A 21,706-nucleotide genomic window follows, 5' to 3' on the forward strand; every position below is an offset into this window, starting at 1 on the left:
GGTCTCTATTTCCACTTTCCTAGTTTGCAGGCCAGAATTTGTCTCTTTATTCTRCTGCCTCTTCTGAAGCACCAGGGCATTACACTTATGTCCGTGACCGGGAGCTGCTGAGAGCTATGTCACCATGTTGGCTGTTTGTTTGTCCCATTCAGAGAGCATCTTTTCCCACCCTGAATCCAGAGAGTCCCTATGAATCAATTACTCTGAGAAGTCATGTCATAACAAAACCCACATTTTTTTTTTTTCAGGTACTCCACCTCTGCATTCTCCAGGCTAGCCAAAGTGGGGATCCGACATCCTCCACCTCTCCCTTTCATTGGAAATCTGCTCTTTTTTCAAGAGGTATGAAATGTGGTGTGGGTTTTCTTGTGGTTTTTTTTTCACTCCTCTTATGCAAAATGATGTTAAGAGTGGATAGGAGGTGGGAGGAGTTGAAGAGAGTCCTACACTTTACAGGTACCATCTCAAAAAGTATCTGCCTGTGGAAAGAGCACTCACCTTTTTGAGTGAATTGGTAGAAACAGTTTTGTGCAAAAAGCACTAATTTCAGGAGGAAATCAACTTGAGGGAAAGAAAATGTGTAAGCTTTTGCAGTTAATTACTTGAGCTTTTCCAGGAAGGTTCATGCCCTTGTTGAAACTTAGTTATGTGAATAGAGCTGATTATGTTAACTAGCCCCGACTGGTTTGTGCTGAGTGGTTTTGGCTCATAGTACCTTTTTGTTTGTGTTTTTGCTGATTATACGCATTTATTATATAAGCTTGTAAAGTTGCTTGCTCCTACCCGGTAACTGGAATTAGATACCGCTGAAAGCTATTGCTCTGTGCCACAAGTGTTTCTGTCTCAGACTAGGGGSAGGGAGAGAAGGAAAGTTTGGGGGATCCTGCATGAGGTTTTTCCCTTACTCTTCTCCCTGTCTCTCTGTTGTTAAGTCTATTAACACTTTTCATGTTAATTACTTGGTTTCAGTAATGTTTCTGTGGGTSCAAGCTCCATTAATAATGAGGACCTGCCAGTTTTCCGGTTGGACTCTTAAARTAACATAAAAATTCCCTCTTTCAAGTGCCTGATCATCAATACCCACCCTGAGATTTAAGTTAATGAGACTATAGCGTCTCTTACCTTTGTCTTTATGGTGATTGCTCTGTCAATATCTGACTCATCATTTGATTAAAAMCCCCATTAAATACCATTTTCACGTGTGCATCTGACTTCATTCAGAGGAGAGCATAAAAAGTGGACTTGATCCGCTCTTCATCCACGTGAGCTGGAGGTGGAGGATGACTTCAGCACGCAGACACACGGTGCTGGTTATGTGGCGTACAGACCTGTTCACCCTCGCTGTTCTGGTTGAAAGCTGTTCTGTCAGCTGGATGCCGTGAAGTCGCTCGCTCTGTGGCTCTTTGACAAAATCCCATTATAATTAGTCACCTGCTAACACTTGGTGTATGAAAAGCTGCCTGGAGACGAAGTTATTCTGATATGCTGCAGATAGACTTACCCTGTACTACTATRTGAGGGGAAAGTTTCTGCAAGCCATTTTCTGTGATCTGTTAGTCAAATTTCATTACCAAAGTTGCGTTCATCGGAGAAAATCAGTTTAATTAAATTCACTTAAAGCACTGTAGTAAAGAAGAGAGCTTTAAATATTACTAAATTTTAGTAAATATAATTTAAATGTCTTGGCGTACCAAGACATGAGAATTCCTGGATTCTTACAAGGATTTTTAAACAGGGTTGAGTGACTTAAAAACACGAGCTCCACCAGGTTGCATCTCCAGCACTGCAGCATTTCACCATCCATCTTCTCTCTTGTTCTACCACTGTCAGTGGGAACAGGCAGGCGGGAGTCCAGGCTGTTCGTAATCTTTCTTTTTCCTCTTGCACCTTTTGTCATATTTTCGGGATTTGCTCCTGCGGTTGCTTTCCTAGAAATAGTGTGCCCATAGCAACACGCCRGTAATCAGAGGGCTGCTTTTATGTTGCAGGCTGTTCTCTGGTAGTGCATTTTCACGTACGCGGGTACTCTTACTGCAGTGAGTAGAGGACGGCTTCCCTGCCACCACAAGTAGGGGACAACCGAATGCTGTATGTCACTGCCTAGGGACTGGGATGGGTTTTACAGACCTAGCTGCAAGCAGCACAGCTGTGCGTGCGCTGCAGCTCCTTGAGGGCTGGTTTTTTTTCCTTTTTTTTTTCCTCCTTTGTAGGAAGTAGTAAAACACTGGAATGCTGGTACCTTCTGTCACTGCATCCAGAATGTTAAAAAGTTCGTGCGCCTGCATGTGTGTGCAACCATATCTTTTCATTGAATTAGCTTTTTAAAGAGCTTTTCTTTTAAATAGCCCAGATCCTCTTTTGCCTACACAGTATTGCCAATGTTATACACAGAAAATGCATGAGCCAGGCTCTCACTAAATCATCGGACTGGTGGTCTGCAACCTATGAACCATTTATTTCAGAGGAGTTCATGAAGAATAGTCATCTGTGCTGTACAGCAGTTTGTGTATGTGTAATTTGTACATTTCCAGGATTGCATTTGGTCTGTAAATCAACATAGGTTGAAAACTCCAAGAGTATGAATACTAGAAAAGCAGGGAAAAAATGGAGGAGGAGGGGAGTYCCTCTGGCATAATGAAATAAATCCAGGACCTGGGGATCTAAGAGAAAACATCAAATATCAAAAGTTCTGGATAAAAWTGTAGGATAAACAGTGTTTTCAACTCCTAATGGCATAAATTCAAGGATTTTTTTGCCTTCTCCCTTACTTAAGTGGGAGTGAATTGGTTCTAGTGAAGTTAACAAAGGTTCCCATTTTATTCTACCCTATATACAAATGGAATAACAGTATTTTATCTTCCTTTTTGCCTTTATTATTCTGTAAATGTGCCTGAAAGTGAATGAACGATGCAAGCAGGAGTGCTGGGGTGTGTGTGTATTTTTTAATAAACTTTCAAATGTATTTTAAATGAGAAAATTCATGCTTTCTCCATGAGAATATTTTTGAAAGAAGAGTTATTTATATTCATAAAATAAATGTAGTGACTGAGAAATCCCTGAAATGAGTTGCTGTAGTACAGTCTTTTGGAGTAAGAGGTGGTGAAAGTTATGGGGGTAGAGGAAATGAAAGGCAAAAAAAAAAAGCCCTATCTCTGTCACTGAGGAGGAGACTTTAAGAGCTGGTCTGGGGAAAACAAAATTGTTTTGCCATACGCTGCCCTTTCTCTCTCAAGAACAATATAAGGCAGATAATCACAACCTGAAACTAAAACATACCAATATTAATCGGCTTATCTTCAAAATGCAAAGATACCAAATTATTGCAGTTCTGCAGCTGGGAAATTATCAGAGTCCAAGATATGCAATGGCAGATTTTTTAATCTAATGAGAGCAATTGGTGGTGGATATGTCTGTAAGAGTAAAYGCAATTATTCTGTTTAAAAGAAAAAAAAATGGCAGCATGTTCAATTTTCCCAGTAACTGAGTGTATTTGCAACAGGCAGACCACTATTTTGCTAGAAACTCGTGCCTGTTCCCCCGCTGCTCCACATACTGCATTTGTTTTGTAGGACTGGTGGAAGAACAGTGGGTTCGTTTGAGATGGGATATGCACGGGTATATGCAGCGTGGCCTTTTGCATGTGCATCCGCCGCGGGCTTCGGAGCTGCTGGTTGTATGGGGGGAAAAAAATGTCTAAACGAAACTCTCCAGTTAACTCATGGACTAATGGTTGGGTTACGTGGCTGATGCACCAGGAGTGGGGAACCGTCGCTGCCCGTCTCCCGATCCTTCCCTAGAAAGTCGGCGACGCTGTTTGTGGACRCCGTCGGCTCCGGCATTTGAGCGGCTCCGTCCCCCCGGCGCACTTCGGAGCTGGGCGGCCCCCTTGGGGCTCACCGCCCCGCTGTTTGGGGGAGGCAGCGGGGTGCGAGGGCCTGGCCGCCTTGTTTTGGGGGTTGGACGGTGCTTTGGGCGCCCTTTGGGCACAGCCGCACGTTGCTTTCCTCCCATTGCTCCTGGCGAGCTCCGGTGATGCTCTTGACCGGCTGCGTGCTTGCGTTGCTGCCTTGCATTTTAATGCATTTTAATGCAAGGCGTCGCTCTCTCTAGCCCCTCTCAGCCGGGACAGGATACTCTTTGTTTATTCCCGTCTGGCCTACTTGTAGTTCCTGGGCTCCCCCGAAGCTGCCCGTTGCCGCTGAACGACGGAGGGGGCTGTATGGGCGCTTTGTCCTGCTTTCTGTTTGGGATCTGGCTGGGCTGCRTCGTTTTACGGCTGTTGCAGCGGGGGGAGCGCAGGGAGGAAGCTGAGAGCAAACATGATCTTTTTTTCCACTGTGCATCTGCCAAAAGCAACCTTTGACTTGGAGGTAAAGACAAATAAAACGCGGAGTCCTGGCAGTAACTAAATTAACCCCATGTCTAGTTTTTCAGCCTAGAAAGCAGCAGATCAGTGTGTGGAGAGAGAGACTGCAGTGCTTAGTGTTACGGAATTTAATGGCACAGCATGGAAACCCAAAGTAGGTTGGAGAGAGGCAACCGGTGAGGGGAGCGAAGGAAGAAGAGCTTGCAGATAGACTGCAGGCCTGGATTTAATTACAAGAATAACACGGCTTGTGCTGGCAGTGAAAGCCTGCATATGGTTTTGTGTTGCTTTGCACAGATGAGCAAGAGAGGACTGGGTTAGAGAGTGTGCACTGTGCCACTTGATAGCTCTGTGTGTGGAAGCAGAAAGGACAGCTGTGGCACCGTGAGCCAACCTCGCTATCTCCCCCAGCTGGCTATGCACCTCAGCCTGCGGTGCCCATGCAAGCTTCATGGGGTGCTTCAAGTCTCCTGCTGAGTCCGAGGAAAATTCCTCTGGAGTTGGAGGCCTGTCCATATATTCATGTCAAATGAAATGTGTGCATGCAGTGTAGATCTATCCCAGCTATTTTACTGTTTGCAATATGACAGAAAACCAGGGATTAGCCATGTTTTTACATGTATATTGTGTATCTTTAAACTTAGTCTTGCTCCTCCTCAGAAATATGCATCTTTCTAGTTTCAGTCAATACTATGTGTGCCATCTTCTTTGACTAGATGTTAGAGTTGTCAGATGCCTTGGCAAAGTCAGTGTGGTGTCTGTAGCAACCTAATACAGGAAATCCAGACATTGCAATTAAGTGACTCCCACTTTGCTAATCGTCGTTTGCAGGCATCAGCCTGGACTTCTGGTCTCTYAGAAGAGCAGAGTCGGGCTGTGGCTCGTCCCAGCACTCCCTGGAGCTTGTGACTGCAGGCTAAACCTGCCTCCAGGGAGGGAGTGCGAATGCCTCGGACTCTGTGGAAAGTTGCCTGAGAAGACACAATATCCTCGGCTTTTCGCACTCGATATTTCTGTTAGCCATGTTCACAAGGTATCCCTGGATGTGGTTTTAATGGATTTGCTTAAAATAACCGTTATGGAAGCTAGAGACAGTATTTCAATATGCAAAGTAACAGACAAGTCTTATGTGACAGAAAAGAGGGAAATGACCAGGCCTCTTTGCTAGTAGTTTATAGTGACTCAAGCTATGAAGATGGTAATAGTCGTGACAGATGTTTTTGCTATTTTGACATACAATATTTTCCTTTGAGAGAAGAAACAGGTCTCAGTTGTCTCTTTTATACTAGGAGGACTAGCTTATTGCCTGTGTGCCTTCTGTCTTTGCAATTCATGTGTCCATTTTTCTGTATATTGCTGAAAAGAGTTGGATGGGTATTACCAGTAGACCTGAGCAGTTGCCTCTAGAAGAAGATGGAGATTTCCTTGATAAGTAATATCACTTTTCTGGTATTCTTTAAGGCAAGCTTTGGCAATTCCATATTGTGTGAGGTTAGGAGCCAATGGCAGAGACCGTTGCTGACGGTAAGTGAAAGGCTTTCCCTGTTAAGTGGAAAGGAGATGTTTTCCATGGCAGCACAGCAAGTGAGAACGGAGACTCTCTGATCATGCTCCCAGCATTGCATAGCCTTTCAATGTGATTTTTCTGCAACTCTAACTGGAGCAAAGGTTTCTTATATTTTGGGTAAGCAAATCCCCTTGTGTGCTTCACCTGGGCTTCTTTTTACCCACCTGCAAAATGGTTAGCAAAGACCATGTTCTGGAATAGGTAGCTCTTGTAGATTAGGGTGAAAGACTGAGCAATGTCTAGCGTTTCTCAGTGGCCTTTCCCCTGTATATTAGGGGAGGCTGATGCCACTATTATCTTCAATAGACAGATGGTTTGAAGACTGGAGGGAGGTTAAACGATTTGGCAACAGGCACAGAGCAATAGGATTGTAAATAGAGGCCAGACCTAAGCCATTGCCTATAGGAGAAGTTGATGAGTGAGGTGGATCCCCAAGGTAATGGTGCTGAAGGACACTTAACTGCTTTTCTTCTCCAGCTTAGGCCAAAATGGCCAAAATCATTGCTCTTGGATAGCTTTTTGGTGACAACTCAGAAATGGTTACCCAGTATCCATCAGAGTAGGGGTCTGCATCATTTAAATAATATCTGGCTCCTGATAGTGATGCAGGGGGAGCTTGCCATGTGTTATGCCTTTTGGAGGCTGTATTCACGTGTTCATCACAGCAAATCCCGGAGGGTAATCTGTAGCCTACCCTTCAAGCAGTAAGTATTGCTGAATTAAAGCCATTTCTGGCATGACAGGTAGCAACAGTGAGCAGCAAGCAGCCATGTAGCACAGTGGCTAGGATAGGGGCATGAAGATTGTGTACAACTGTTGGGATAAAAGAATGACAATAGTATACAGTTGCAATGGTAGTAACATACACGTAGACCCGGTGTAATCATTCAAACTGAAATTTACCTTGGGCTGCAGAACTAAGCCCTGTGGTCATACACGTAAGAAGTAGGGACCTTCACCTTGAAGAGCAACACAACGGTGTTACGACTAAATGAGAAGAGTCAAACAGCTGTAGTAATAAATGTAAACGGCTTCTACACCAGGGCTCAAAAGAGTAAGAATCTTTCTTAGGAATCATTGTCTCCTGTTAAGTTTTGGCTGTGTTCACATCAGCATGACACTGACCTGGAGAGAATGGTATTGGACAAAATAAACTAAATACATTTTTTAGTCCATACAGTTGAAGAAAGCAATAGACAGAACCAGGACTGCAATGAATGAGGGAAGGTTTTGTTTCAAATGAAGTTGTAACTTGTTCACGTTACCTGTGAATCTGGAGTTTAATAGCATCATATGTTGCTTCCCTTCTTATTATAATGTGCGGAAATCCACATTCAGAATACCAGTTCTTCTGTGGCAGCTGCATCAATACTTACAACGATAGGCAGATATCGGTTGTAATACAAAAATTATAGCTAGCTCAGATTGGTTGTTGAGAACAGTCATTATCTATGAGCCAAMAAATTTAGCTGAGTCTTAACTTCATTAGCAATGTCTAAATGCGTTAGCCATATGCTCTTCAGCATATGGGTAAATATGTACCAATTTATTTTCATTAGGGTTTTCTTACAAGTGCTGCTAACCCAAGCTCCACTAGAAATGTTTACAGCATGACACGTCTCTTCAAATGAAAAGCTGGCCTTTTGTACAGCAAGTCGTCCTGAAAGGATGGCAAACAAGGTACTTCCCCTCACCCTTTCCCAAAGCAGGGAGATACAGCTGCTGTATGGATCTAATCCAGTACAGAGAGTTGATCTCAKTTTTTTGCAAAGCTTTATATTAAAATGAATAATAGAGGGCTTTGGAGACCCACCTGTTCAAACAAGTGCCATCAGATCCCTGGTATTTGTTTGCTACCTACAGTGCACTTGCACAGCATTACCTCCTCGTGCTTTTAGCTGAATAAACCAGGCTCAGGACCCACTTGGTTCTGCCCCCTTCACACCTCGAGCAGGAAGCAGAGCTGAAATGTATCTTTCCCTAAGAGGATCTGAGTGTGAAATTGAATCTTAGTCAAGGTCCTTAGTTCGCTGGAGAGGGTACCGGAGAGAGTGTATTGAGTTTGTAAAACAGGCCCCAAGACAGAACTGGACAGAGCTGTGCAAACCTAGGTAGCTGTGTACAGGATGCAGATGTGAAGCAGCTGCTGCAAGCTCAGGTTCCCCTTGTTTTGAGAGAAATAGATGAAACAGTGTTATTTTTGCCTTTTTTTTTCTGGAAAAGCGTGCAATTTGATATGAAAGTATTGGTTGTGTAGATACACTGAAGTGTAGGAAAGGTCTGATCTTGTCTGAGGGATGCAAAACTCAAAAGTAATCCTAATTCTGCTGTCATCAGAGGCCTCTATACATGCTTAAATATAGGCAATAATGGAAAAGCAGAATCAAGCAGAATTAGCCTCAAATGAGGTTTATTTGAGAGCCAACCATAAAATTAAAAAAAAAAAAAAGAAGAAGAAATTCAACAGGAAGTCTGAATAAACCTGTTTGCTGCTTTGAAAACATACATCTCAAATTGCAGTTGTTTTTTTCCTTCTGATGTCACCATGTGACATAGTGAAATGACTGATCTTGTCTTGGGTTACCCTTGTACTTCCTTCTTGTTTTTCCTTTTCTTTTTTTTTTCTTTTTTTTTTTTTTTACTATTACTCTTTTTCTGCATCTATTCTGAAACTTAAATAGTCCATCAGTTTTAGAGCATTTGTAATAAAAGAGGGAAACATGAAAAAGTGAAATATCTTAACTTTGAATAGTTACACTGTCACAGTTTTAAACATTCAGGTGGAAAAAACAAGCCACTCATTGAACACTGGTTGTCTTATTTTACCTTATGACAAGAAGAATGAAAACTACCAAAAAGAAAATAATCATAAATGATGATTTGATCTTTTGTGCATTGTATCTGATTTGCCTTTTTCAATTCTGGGAGTAGACTGAGAGGAAACAGCAGGTGATAAGTCCAGGATAGGACATGACACCTTTTGACTTGACAGAGTAGTCTAGGAAATAAAGGTTCAAAGAGATATGAGCAAGAAATTGGTGAATGATTTTGGTCAGGGATACAACTTACAAAGGGATGAACATGTCTACTTTGATCAGGAAGTTTGCTAGAACATGTAGTGTTGTAAAAACCATGTGGCAAGGCAGCCAATGGGTAACATTTGAGTTATCCTTGCTTGTGTTGCAGATTTGAGGATGTTTGTTGCTAGGAACACCTTGTAGCCAAGGTGTGTTGGAAAAGCTTCTTTATCACCCAGAAGGAAATTGGAATGCTTTGGGGAAAAGGCTGCAATGGGTGACCTTATACCGAGGTCTCTGTTTTAATAAAAAGTCCCACATAGTTAACGATTGATAGAATTAGGGACTGTACAAGTATCTTGTAGTTGTATTTGTGTTTATATTTTTCACTGTTTTTCCCCAATGCCCCAGGGAGTCATCTGAGAGACCTCATAAATGTGAGATTTCATTTTCTAATGCTATTTCATTTCCTGGATGGAGGACCTGCCATGAGAAGACCAGACCTCAAATTATAATAGCCCTATAAATAACTCCCTAAGGCAAAAGGAAAAAGCCTTTGAAAGACAACCGCAAATACAAACRTGGAGGTGTTTGGGTTCTTGCAGAGCCAGACTAAACAGCTCTAATTAGGACATCATTTATTTAGTGTAAAGTTTTTTTTGGGTTTCCCTGTTGTTTATCTCTTCACTCTATTTACTTAAAGTTCCACATCACTGATGTCTTCTGGGGTCTTTTGCTTCAGTTTAGTTTTCTATAGTGCTTGTTGCCTTGTGGCCTGTCTTTAGAGCCTACTTGAAAATGGAGTTTGCAGGTAAAACTGCAGGTAAAACAATTGAGCAAAGTAACTTGAACAAATACAGTCATGAATCAAGAATAGTCTGAAAATGCACCATTTTTCTTTCTGGAGGCAGTCGTGTTATTTCAGGAGACCCAAGCTGTATACCTTGTTTCCACTGGAAATCTGTATAGAATTGGCACATTAACTAGAGTAAAAATGTTCCTGAGGAATTGGCCTGTTCCACCCAAACCGCTGGGCAGCTCTGGTCTCCTTGCACGTGACGCTGTTACGGAGCTGGCAAAGGGAGCGCTGAGTCTGCAGGTGGGAGGGCTGGCCGTGCATCTGCCTGCCATCTCGGATCCACCTTTCCTCATAGCGATGAGCAGAGTCCTCCAGGTGACGTTATATTTAGGGGTCATGACGGAAAGTTTGCAAGAGCCTTTTGCATCCTGGCATGACCCACGCAAGGGCTGATGATGTTGGTCTTTTCCATTGCCCCTAAACCTGTTGTACACACAGCCTCGCCTTCCTGTCTTTCCTTTGTAGGACCCCCGTGCTTTCCTGTGGCAGCCTAGGTCAATGCAGTAGCAAAGGAAAGCCATGGGCAAAGCCAAGCTCCAGAAGTGGTCCTGTTGCGTGGAGGCAGGATCCCCCTGTGGCTGGGCCCTGCTCAGCTACCTGTGAGCTTTTAATCTCTAGCAGCAAGTTCAGTGTCTCTGTTGCAGGGGTAGTACTGAGCTTTCTCATGGGCACTTTGAGACTTGATTCATTTAAAAAAAAAAATGGAGGGGACAAAGAACTGTAATCTTTGACTAGAGGATGATACACAGCAATTGCAGAGTATATTTAAGCAAAGCATGATGATGAGCCTCAACCTGTGCAGTAGGACACTGATTACTATTGTCTTAGTCCTCTAACAGCAAAATGAAGAGGGTCTCACTGATACTAGATTCTTCTCACTATGAGTAAGAGTGAAGAAAGCAGACCTGTAGCCAATTTACCAGAGGTGCTGTCTGTCTGTTATTGAGACAAATTGCTTAGGTATGTAATTATATCATTTTTGTTCCCAAAATTGGTATCCCCTGACTGACCACAGCTAAATGAGTTTTTATTTCTGTGGAGTTTCCGGTTGTTGCATGGTAATGCATTGTGGTGGACAACATGTAGTCAGCCATTTGAAACAAATGAAGTTTTTCTTTATATTGGAAACAATGTGCATTAAGCAATACTCTGCTGTGCTGATGAACTAGCAGATGGTGTCCTTTAAGGCTGTGCATGTGACAGTGACCTCTTTGAATGAGTGTCATACCTCCTTGTCTAACCTCCATCCGGCAGAAATACCCTTTATAAAAGTAAACAAGGTGGAAAGGCAAGCAACCATACTCATGCGCTTATCTTACACGCTGCAGTGCTGGCACATACAGTGATTCAGAACCATTTTGATGATAAAAGTGGCATCATGTAGCAGTCTGATGGGAGAGAATGACCTGCGCCATTCAGAGCAAGGAGCACAAAGGTGTCTTATAAAACATCCSTGTCTCTGGGTTAGGTGCAGTGTAGCAGTCTTACAGGGGGTGGGATGTGAAATGCGAATTCCTAATTCTGTTGCTTATCCTCTGGGCCTGAAGGGCCAGATGTGTTGCGTAGGCAACATTTAATCTCTGAATCATCATTCTTGATCCCCTCTAGTCAGTCCAGAATTACAGTACTGGGCTCCAGCCCACTTCAAGTAGACAGACAAGACCACCCAATGTGGTGGCTGTAGAGAAAGGAGGAGGAGGAATTATTACTATTAATAATCTCATATTTTATTCAAGGTGATGTACACAGTATGGCCAAAATGCTTGTATGCTGATGCCTAACCCAAGGCAGCTAAAAACACACTTTGGCCCTTAGAAGTGTAACACTGTGATTCTCACAGAGGTCTAATAGGGCTTTGTGACTTTCGAATGATGCTATAACCCTTTTTCTCTTGCTTAGATACAGTCTAGCATGCCATGCTTGTAAAACTTCAATCTGAGTACAAACTGGGCAGACAAAACACAGTCAGCTCTGGGGCTGGGAGGGAATGCAATTAACCACAATATAGCTATAGAGGAGGGGAGAAAAGTCTGAAAATCCTCCTTTGGACAATTATGGCAAATATGTTTAAAAAGGCCTTGAGACCTTGCATGATGAAGGGCCACGCTATTCCTAGGACAGGTAATAGGCTGAAGCAAAGCTGTCAAAATAAAAGCCTTTTAATACTCTGTATTATCGCCTGAAAAGATCTGACTGAGACTCATGTTCTTGTAGACTAACTAGCAGGTAAAACCAGTGAAGTCCTCCTTGCTGGCTGCAGAGGCACTCCTGGAAGTGGAGAAAGAAAGGATRTGTTCTTCTAGCTTTATGGATAAGGAAACTAAGGGCTATAGCTGTAACAGTTGTGCTTCCCAGCCCCTCGATACGGTCTATGCTGGATGGGGCACAGCTAGTAGTCGACTTGTCCAAGCTTGAACAAACCAAGGCTGCGGCAAGGCAGAGAGCTGCCTTCCCATACAGTGGCCTCWGGCCCAGTGCCTCGATCACTGCCTTCCTCTAGTTGCTGCAGGAAAAATTTTTATTACATGGAGGAGAATAATGCCTCAGAACATCCCCACTGGAATAAATAAGCATTGTAAGTTGAGAGTTCATAGAGTCAGTAAGGTTGGAAGGGACCTCTGGAGATCATCTAGTCCAACCTCCCTGCTCAGCAGGGTCACCTAGAGCATGTTAGACAGGGTTGCGTCCAGGTGGGCCTTGAAKATCTCCAGAGAAGGAGACTCCACAACCTCTCTSRGCAACCTGTTCCAGTGCTCTGTCACTCTCACAGGGAAGAAATTCCCCCTCACGGTCAGGTGGAACTTCCTGTGCTTCAATTTCTGCCCATTGCCTCTTGTCCTGTCCGTCCCCTCATCCAGGTCACTGATGAAGAAGTTGAACAGTACTGGCCCCAGTACTAAGCCCTGGGGGATGCCACTAGCCACAGGCCTCCAACTAGACTCCACGCCACTGATGACAACCCTCTGAGCTCTGCCTTTCAGACAGTTCTCAATCCACCTCACTGTCCACTCGTCTAACCCACACTTCCTGAGMTTGCCTAGGAGGATGTTATGGGAGACAGTATCAAAAGCCTTGCTGAAGTCAAGGTACACAATGTCCACTGCTCTCCCCTCATCTACCCATCCAGTCATTCCATCCTAGAAGGCTATCGCATTGGTTAAGCGGGATTTCCCCTTGGTGAATCCATGCTGGCTACTCCTGATCACCTTCTACTCTTCCATATCTCTGGAGATGACATCTAGAATGAGCTGTTCCATCACCTTTCCAGGGATGGAGGTGAGGCTGACCAGCCTATAGTTGCCTGGGTCCTCCTTCTTGCCCTTCTTGAAGACTGGAGTGACATTGGCTTTCTTCCAGTCCTTAGGCACCTCTCCAGTTCTCAAGGAACTTTCAAAGATGACGGAGAGCGGCCTGGCAACAACATCCGTCAGCTCCCTCAGTGCCTGTGGGTGCATCCCATCCAGGCGCATGGATTTGTGGATGTCTAGCCTGCCCAGAAGGTCTCTAATCCTTTTCTCCTCAACTAAAGGAAAGTCTTCCCTTCTCTGGACTTTCTCTCTCATCTCCAGGCTCAGGGTTTCTTGAGAACTACCCTTAGCAGTGAAGACTGAAGCAAAAAAGGCATTCAGTAATTCTGCCCTCTCTGTATCCCTTGTCACCAGGGCTCCTGCCCCATTCAGTAGCAGGCCACCATTTGTGACAAGAAGTTATCATCGATGCATTGCAGGACCCTCCTGGACTGTTTGTGCCTTGCTGTGTGGTCCTTCCAGCAGATGCCCCCATGAGAACTAGGGCCTGTGATGGTGAGGCTACCTCCAGCTGTCTATAGAAGGCCTCATCGACTTTTTTTTCCTGGTCAGGTGGCCTGTAGTGGACGCCCACAACAGTGTCTCTCATTCAAACACAACTTGCTTTTCTGCTACTTCTGCAACTTCTGCAGTCAGCCTGGCTCTTCTTGTTTGGCTTAGGAGAAATGTGAATAAGTGTTAAATTCATGTTTAGAAGATTGGCTCTTTTCACAGAAATTTGTTATCCTTTTGCTCGTTTTCAACAAAGAAAACTTGCTTTTGGAACAGAGATTTTGACGTTGTGTCTTGATAGAGTAATAGGCATGAGATGGATTGCGATCTATTGCCTCGAGACTTTGCCAATCATAAACTAAAATCAGTTAATGCATTGAGTTAAATCTTGCTATATTGTGAAATGTGCTAGTAGTATTAAAAAAAATCAATCCAGAAAATATATTGATTATATTATCTCCATAGCAACAAACAATAATGGGATAATGTTAGCTTAATAATTGTGCTTTGTGAAAACCTTTCAGAATAATTACTGTATTGTGGTCTTTTCACAATGTGGAATGTAATAACGTTTCTTCCTTGACTGCAGTCACCATCAGCACTGCGTCAAGAGATGCTGTTTTTGTGTGCATGCATATGTATCCATGGGTAATTTTGCTCCGGGTGAAACAATTTAGCAGACTATTTTGGGATCCATTTTTAAATGGTCAAGACCACAAATTGGCAATTGTTTTCTGTGTGGTTTCTTTCCCCCCGTCTTCTCTGACAACACTACTGTGAAAAGAGGCCATTAATGTCCTTTCTTCTGCCTCTTTCTTTATGAGGCACAAAGATTTTTGTATGTAACAAAATTCAATGTCCAGCTAGCATGTTAAGGATTTAGGGGAGAGAGGAGATCTGCTCTGAAGAGTGCTTCAAAGCTGTTCATTTTGAATTAATCTAATTTACCATCCTGTAGAAATAACCTGTTCCACAGGAGCTGAGATAGCTGTGTGTATTTTGGAGGATCTGATTCCTTTTGGGATCCTATGTTGCCATATAATTAACCTGAGGTTGTGTGAATAAATATATAGATACTTGTATATATTTATATGTGTAGGTATAATATTTTTAGCTTGGAATTTTAGCAGGAGTCAGAGCTATGTATGGTCTTCATCTGAGTCTGTTTCTTCTAGATTAACCCCATAGCTTTGCTCTTGAACCAAAAGAGGTGTTCACCCAAGTCTGTGATGGAGAGGACAAATGTGGCTTTCAGACAATCCTTTTTGTGTGTAGTCTTTGGAGCAGTCAAAGAACCAGTCTAATACCTGAGGTTAAAGCAGCCCCCAAGCTGTGCTGTCTCTAACTGTGAAAGCCCTCAGGGCCTAGTCGTGGATCAAGAACTCATTCACCTTCTGCTCATGACACTTTTCCTGACACTTTTTATGCAAAGCCTAGGTTTAGAGAGTAGCCAGCAAAGAGCTGGCTGCTTCCAAGTCTCATGGGTTAAATGCCCTAGTATCCCCAGCACAGTCCCTCTTTGTGGGGCATGAGTGGATGCCAGGTTCTCCTATGTTCACTCCTCCAGTCCTTTTTAGCTGCATTTCTTAACACCGCATTGTATTGTTTTAATTCTGTGCTGGCCAGAGTTTGTCATTCAGAGGACCTATACTTTGAATTTTTACAGTTTTTTCAGATAAAGCTTCCCTTTTCCTTGAGGGCTGCCAGGAGAAAGCCCCTACCTTGCAAATGCTGTATAACAATACAGGACCATCTTGGAGCCAGCAGTGTCCAAACTCTCAAGTTGGTAGGTGGTGGCACTTTGCTGCCATATGTCTGGAATGTAGTACAGTGCAAGCTCGTGGCATTCCAAGTCTTGTTGATGATCTAGAAACAGAAATGAATGACTGTGAGCCAATTCAACCTCCAAACTCAACCTGTTCCCTCTATTCRGTTGTCACAGTTGAAACTGCGACTGTGCTTTTGCTTGGCACTTTCTATGCTCACTTTGGATGTTGGCCAGTGGCTCTGCTGATCCCCAGTGTGGTCCCTAATTCTCATTCCCCTGTAGCCTCCCTTTTGGTTTCCTTGTGCTACCTCAGCTCCTCCTCAGTGTAGTCCTCTCTCCAGTCTATGTTGGACCTGGTGTTGTGCATTTCAGTCATTCTTCCTCTCGATCCCTTGTTTYGGAGAGGCCTGGCATGGCTTTCCCAGCATGTCTGTTCTGTGCTTGGATTGCACCAGCTGCCACCAGGGTGCCAGTCTTCAAACATTGTGTTTGGCTTCCAAACAGAACCTGAAGAGTAACTTACCTAGTGAAAACACAGAGATTTTGTTGGTGTGTGTGTGTAATATATATACATATATATATATGTATGTATGTATATATAAAAAATTTCTAAGCTTGATGAAGAGTCACCTGTATGGTGCAACTTGGCTATTGGGACTGCAGCTTGTCTTATTCCAAAAGAGCACCCTGTTCTGCAGGGGATCTTCTAGCACRTTTCTTTATGTAATGGTTTAGTCTAGGCCTGTTCTGTGTGGTGGATTGTGGGTCTGGGAGTGGGATGAAGTGCAGCAAGCATTTGTTAATGCTGCTAGCATGAGGATGCTTTACCCCAGCAGGCAGCGTGCCCCATCATGCCCTGCTGAATGAGGGCCCACCTCATGGTTTTTGGATGTTGAGCTGATTTGTTTGCCCTTAGCCTTGTGGCTTTTCCAGAGGTGCTGCGTAATAACACGGAGCAAAAAGGCTAGACTTAAGCATGATAGACTCATATCTGTGCTACAGGTAGCAGCATGCTTGGCTCTGCATCAGAGGGCAGAGCAATCTATAGGGATTTTATTTATTTATTTCGTACTGTCATGCTTGAGAGCTTCCATTTATATGAGGTGGGAATTAGAGATAAGTGGAAATTGGGCCAAGTGGAGGTTGAGCTTGTCCAGCTGTATTAAAATAAAGAACTAGTCGTGGCATCTTCCAGTAATGCATTAAGTGGCATGATTAATGTCTGCCACGTGTAATAGTCTTGCCAGGTCTCTTTCCTTGATGGAGTACCCTATGTGCAGCACGGTGTTTTGATTTGGGGACTGTTCTGTGTCTTGGTGAGGTCAAGATAAAAGATCAGAATATGGGAGCCTAACATAGATGGAGTTTGTGACAGCCTCTAGTTCTTTCAAGTTTTTGTTTCATAGTTTCAGATTTGGTGGTCACGGACAATTAAGTGACATTGACTTTCTAACTGGTTTATAAACCATTATAGAGGCCACCAGCACTGCACAAGGGAAATGACTCTCAGGAGGTCAAGCAATGTTGCTTCTTAAAGCTGAGGTTTTCTTGAAACTCTCCTGTCTAAGTAACAACCTGCTTTAGTGCCAGTGAGTTTATAAGGTGATATGAGGTAGGCCTAAGCCTGCATGAGGAAAGGAAGCTTGAACACTATCGCTCTGGTTTTATTGATGAAGCTGGAAGATTTGCATGCGGACATAAAGTTTTTCCACAGTGGTTATTTTGAAGTTGCATAACAGAACTGTTTAGCATCTTTTATCCTGAAAAATAGCATTTTCATAACCTAAAGGAATCTGCTATTGATGGATCTGAGTAGGAGAAGGCACTCTTCAAAAAGCAAAACTCCTCTCTGAGGGAAAGGAGAGTCCCTGCCTCCTTTGGTTGGGAAAGGAATCATCTTTCATTTCCCCCAAATGCAAACTCATTGCAGCCTAAGACAGTACTGTGCTGCAAGTACTCTTGAAATGTTTGTTTTCCTTAGATTTAGCCATGATGTCTGTCTGTCTGTCTTACTGATGAGAAGTTCCATTTATTTAGAATATGCAATTGCTGCTCTGCTTCCCTTAAGGGAGAGCAGTGAAGAAAGCTAATAAAATTCATTCACCATTAGTAAGATGCGCTGAATGCTTATGCTAATCCATTTGAGAGACATCGAGCTCACAGTGAAAATACACATTGCAGTGGTCTCCTATTGCACAATGAATTCCCTCCTATAGAGAGCACTGTAATTCACCATTTTCCTGTTGTAATTTGAAGATGTAGTAATATTAAGAAAGRCAACAAAGACTGTTAGCGATCCAGTGGAATTTTAAACAAGAAGAGTTTGTATAGAAGAGAATTATGCTCAGTTTGGAAAGAAGATGACTTAGAAAGGATTTAGTGGAAATTGTACATAGAGTAAAAAAGAGCAGTCATTCCTTTCTCTCTCTCTCTCTCTCTCTTTTTTTTTTTTTTTTTTTAAAGTCCTTTGACTTATAATGAATACATGTTTATCACAAGATCAGAAATTGCAGTGAGTTTGTAAGATCCCGTATGGAGGCTTTCATGAATGCGTTGTACAAATTGTATTTTTCTTTATATGTGTCTTCATAATAATGTTTTCTGTTTTGATAAAAGTTCCTGGAAGCCTGAATAGGTGTCTTCTGTGACATTTACTGTTAACTAAAATAAGGGCCTAGCAAGTTTGTGTTATCTGGACAATAGTCCTAATAAAAACAGTAAGATTGCAATTATAGCTCTATAACAGATATAAACAAGGTCTAAGCTAATGGCAGACAACTTCCAAGTAGAGAARAAGAAATATTACTTTAGCCAGTGTAATCAGTTTGGAAGATTGATCACCCCAAGAATCAGGGAGTCAAATACAGCAGCTGGAATAATTTAGGGGTCTGGATAATTTTATGACTAATTACATTTGTTGCTATGCATGTTATGATGAGAGTAATTGAATCTTAGGCTAGCAGTTGGTTGAGGAAGAAACCTCCCCCTATTTTAAGCATTTTAGAGTTAACTGGCTATGTGAGGTCTTTCTTCTTGCCTTTCTCTGAAACCTCAGGGATGTGGTATGATGGAAAGTTGAGAAATATGTCAGATTTGTTCATATTCTCATCTCATGTAGCATATATGTTTCTGTAGAGGAGGAGGAGTGGTTTTCTAATGTACCAGCAAAGAGGACTGAGAAACCTGCAACTTGTCTCTGGTTTTGCTGTTGACTTCTTGTGTGGCATTTGGCAAACTGCTTAATCTTGGGTACTTCCAATTCCCCACCTGTAACAAATAGGTACTTACTATCTCGGAGACACTGTGGAAATGATGCTTGTAAAGTAAAATGAGATTGAAAATAGAAAGACAAAAAGAAAGTGGGAATCTCAATGCAATATACCAAATTAATGGCTGAGGCTGTATGCACATGGAAAGTCAAGGTGAATCAACTAAAAGCATGAATGCAGATGTGCACATATGAAAGTATTAAATCAATCTCTCCAGAAAAAAAAAAAAAGTCTTTCATTCTAGAAGTGCGTGTATATCACCTTATGGAACAAAAGACTGGCCTGGATTATTGATCCTATACTCTTCCCCCCAAGGTATCCGCATCTCAAAATTCTCTGAGGTTCTTGCTCCCAGAATTCTGACTAGGAGGCTGTTCTAAAACCTTACTACTTTGACAGTCTTCAGCCTTCATCTAATTTCTGGCAACATTTGTCTATGGCCAATTTATACACATTTGATCTTTTAGTAATGTAGGCCTTTATATCAAATAGGTATTTTCCCTCCCTGATGATTACTCCTAAGGCATTTATAGACAGAAAGCATATCTCCTCCCTTTGGTCTACTAAAGTGAACCTTTGGTTTGCAAAACGAACGCTCCTAATTACTGCTTGTAAGACAGGCCTCCTGTTCCCTGAGGATCATTGCAATCCTTCTCTTCACTTGTTCCATTTTTAATTCATTCCTTTTGAATATGCCTCATCAGATTTACATGCAGCATTCTGGAAAAAGTGTATCCCAGATACAGTACATTTGTAGTTTTCATCACATTTGTTGTTCAGTATTATTGTGTGGTTCATGCATTCATCTGAGTTTTTCCCTTCTCTGTCATTTTCAGCTCGTTAACTCATCTCTTATTGCAGGAATTCTTCTAGTTAACGTAGTCCCTCTGAGGGCATGCTCTTTCCCTTTTAACTGAAGACTCTTATCCATTGCAGTTATTCAAGTTCTTAAGGTCCTCCTATTGTTCTGATATGACATCTCCGTTTTTCTCCTTGTTTAGGACTCTTCCTAAGGAGTCCACTGAACATAAGAAAAAACTTTTTCACTGAGAGAGTGGTAGAGCACTGGAACAGGTTGCTCAGAGAGGTTGTGGAGTCTCCTTCTCTGGGGATATTCAAAACCCGCCTGGACGCGATCCTGTCTAACATGCTCTAGGTGACCCTGCTTGAGCAGGGRGGTTGGACTAGATGATCTACAGAGGTCCCTTCCTCTGTGATTCTGTGAACATATTACACAAGATTGTATAATCTTGTGTTATAGGATGCAGTTGACCCATGATTGACCCTTGAGAAATCTGCAGGTTTCTCCTTTCATACCAATACTGTTCCTTTCAGTGCAGTCCAAACTCATGACCCCTGCAACTTGTGTGATTGCCACCTCACGGTTTCTTCCTGATCTTCATCCTTTTGGGTGTGAGGACTCTTCAAGTGCCACCAGACTAAGTGCCTTGCTGATATCTCTGTAGATCTGTCCCAGTTCCTTTACCTAGAAAATATGTTATCTTTCCAAAGAAAGATACGCTGGGTGCATCACATTTCTCATTCTTTCTGTCTCTCTTTTCTTTGGATAGTTCTAAAGAAGCAGTACTAAGGTTTTATTGGTGGACCAGTAGTGGTGCATGAGGGGATGTTAAATGACTGCAGCTGCTGCATGTGACCATTCCACTTACACCATAGACTGTGCTGTTGGTTACAACTTGGATTTTAAAACACATGGTGGAGTTTGTGAGAAAATGTGAGGGTTGTGTGGGCTCTATGCACTGAGAAATCTTGCAGGCTATTGAGGTCAGGCGCACAATTTGGTATTTGTTTGCTTGGCTTCCCCTGCCTCCCACTGTCTCTTAAGTTACCAACCTATTAGGATCAGCCATTAACCTGGTTAATGGGGAGAGACAGCAAATACCAGAAAGGGTGATGTGCTTTTCTTAATTCCCTCTTGGAAACTTGACTGTTTTAAACTGTAAATGTCTTGAGCAAAGGCTGAAAAGGGTCCAAAACATGTCTTGTTTTTGTAATATAGACACTCCTAGGTAGACTGGAATGAGATGAAGCCATTTTCTTGTAATGGCTTTACTGAGAAATTGGATTGCACCTTTGGGGATGAAAAGGTGGTGCGCTGCCCAAGCTGCACCGGGGGCTTTGCATTGGCTGTGTGCAGGGTTTTGGGGAGAGTCTGGATGACTGAATTATGTTATGTTGTGTGATCCTTTGGGTGATGTGACTTGATTTCCAAAGCGTCTCGGACTGGAGAAGGTAACAGGAAGAATGAGAGGAGGGAGGTGAAGGTGTGGATTGAGGACAGAGAGTAGGTAGACAGGGAGAGCTTGTGCAAGGGGAAAGATAGCCATCCTTCAGKGAAGGACTTAGCAGTTTCTCAGAACTAGGAAATGACACCTCCTTGCTTAAGACAGCAAGGGCTGACATAGCAAATAGAAGGGAACCTTCCTCCTTGGTTTTCTTAAAGATCTGTAAAGGTAAAAGAAAATGTTTATAATTTGTTTGGTATTTAGTTCAGGTAAGTTTTGTGATTGTATAATGAGAACACATTGTCCACATTTTCATATGCAGATTCAATTAGCACTCRGTTAATTAGCCTTTACTGATGAGGATTAACTTAATTACATAACACTAACCTCTCTTAATAACTATAAAGGGTAGGAAGGCTGCTTTTAATAAATTTGGAAGGTCTATATGTGTTTTTTAAAGTCTGAAATGGCGCACACATAAATTAAACTAAATTGCACACAGAGGACAGCTATTAGGGATAATGATGGAAGGAAACAAACTATGTACATGGCTTGGAATCAGGCTGGTTAGTAGTTCATGCTGTTCCTTCTCTTATTTGCTGGCATCCTAGTGTTTTTGTTAGGATTATTACTGGTGATGATGTACCATCTAAGGGAGGGGTCAGCCCTTCGAAGTGGGCTGCAGACTGATACAAGTTTGCTTTAATTAAATGTTAGCTTGTATTTCAAAAAAATGATATATATCCATCGATTTGGATGCTAGGTTATTAGTGGTTGGGTTTCTCCAAGTGGTCTAAGGAAGAAAGACACTTGA

The 21,706-nt window shown here is 42.6% G+C and overlaps 1 protein-coding gene across 1 annotated transcript in view; it reads left to right on the plus strand.

Moving 5' to 3' along the window:
* TBXAS1 (thromboxane A synthase 1) overlaps positions 1-21,706 on the plus strand; it is a 227,206-nt gene that overhangs the window by 52,250 nt on the left and 153,250 nt on the right. The window contains exon 2 of the mRNA XM_085322558.1: positions 249-342. Within this exon, the coding sequence (XP_085178684.1) occupies positions 249-342 (94 nt within the window). The remainder of the gene's footprint in view (positions 1-248; positions 343-21,706) is intronic.

The sequence above is a fragment of the Rhea americana genome, unplaced genomic scaffold (assembly GCF_003343005.1).
Source record: "Rhea americana isolate MKP2758 unplaced genomic scaffold, rheAme1 scaffold_79, whole genome shotgun sequence".
In the NCBI taxonomy this organism is placed as follows: domain Eukaryota; kingdom Metazoa; phylum Chordata; class Aves; order Rheiformes; family Rheidae; genus Rhea; species Rhea americana.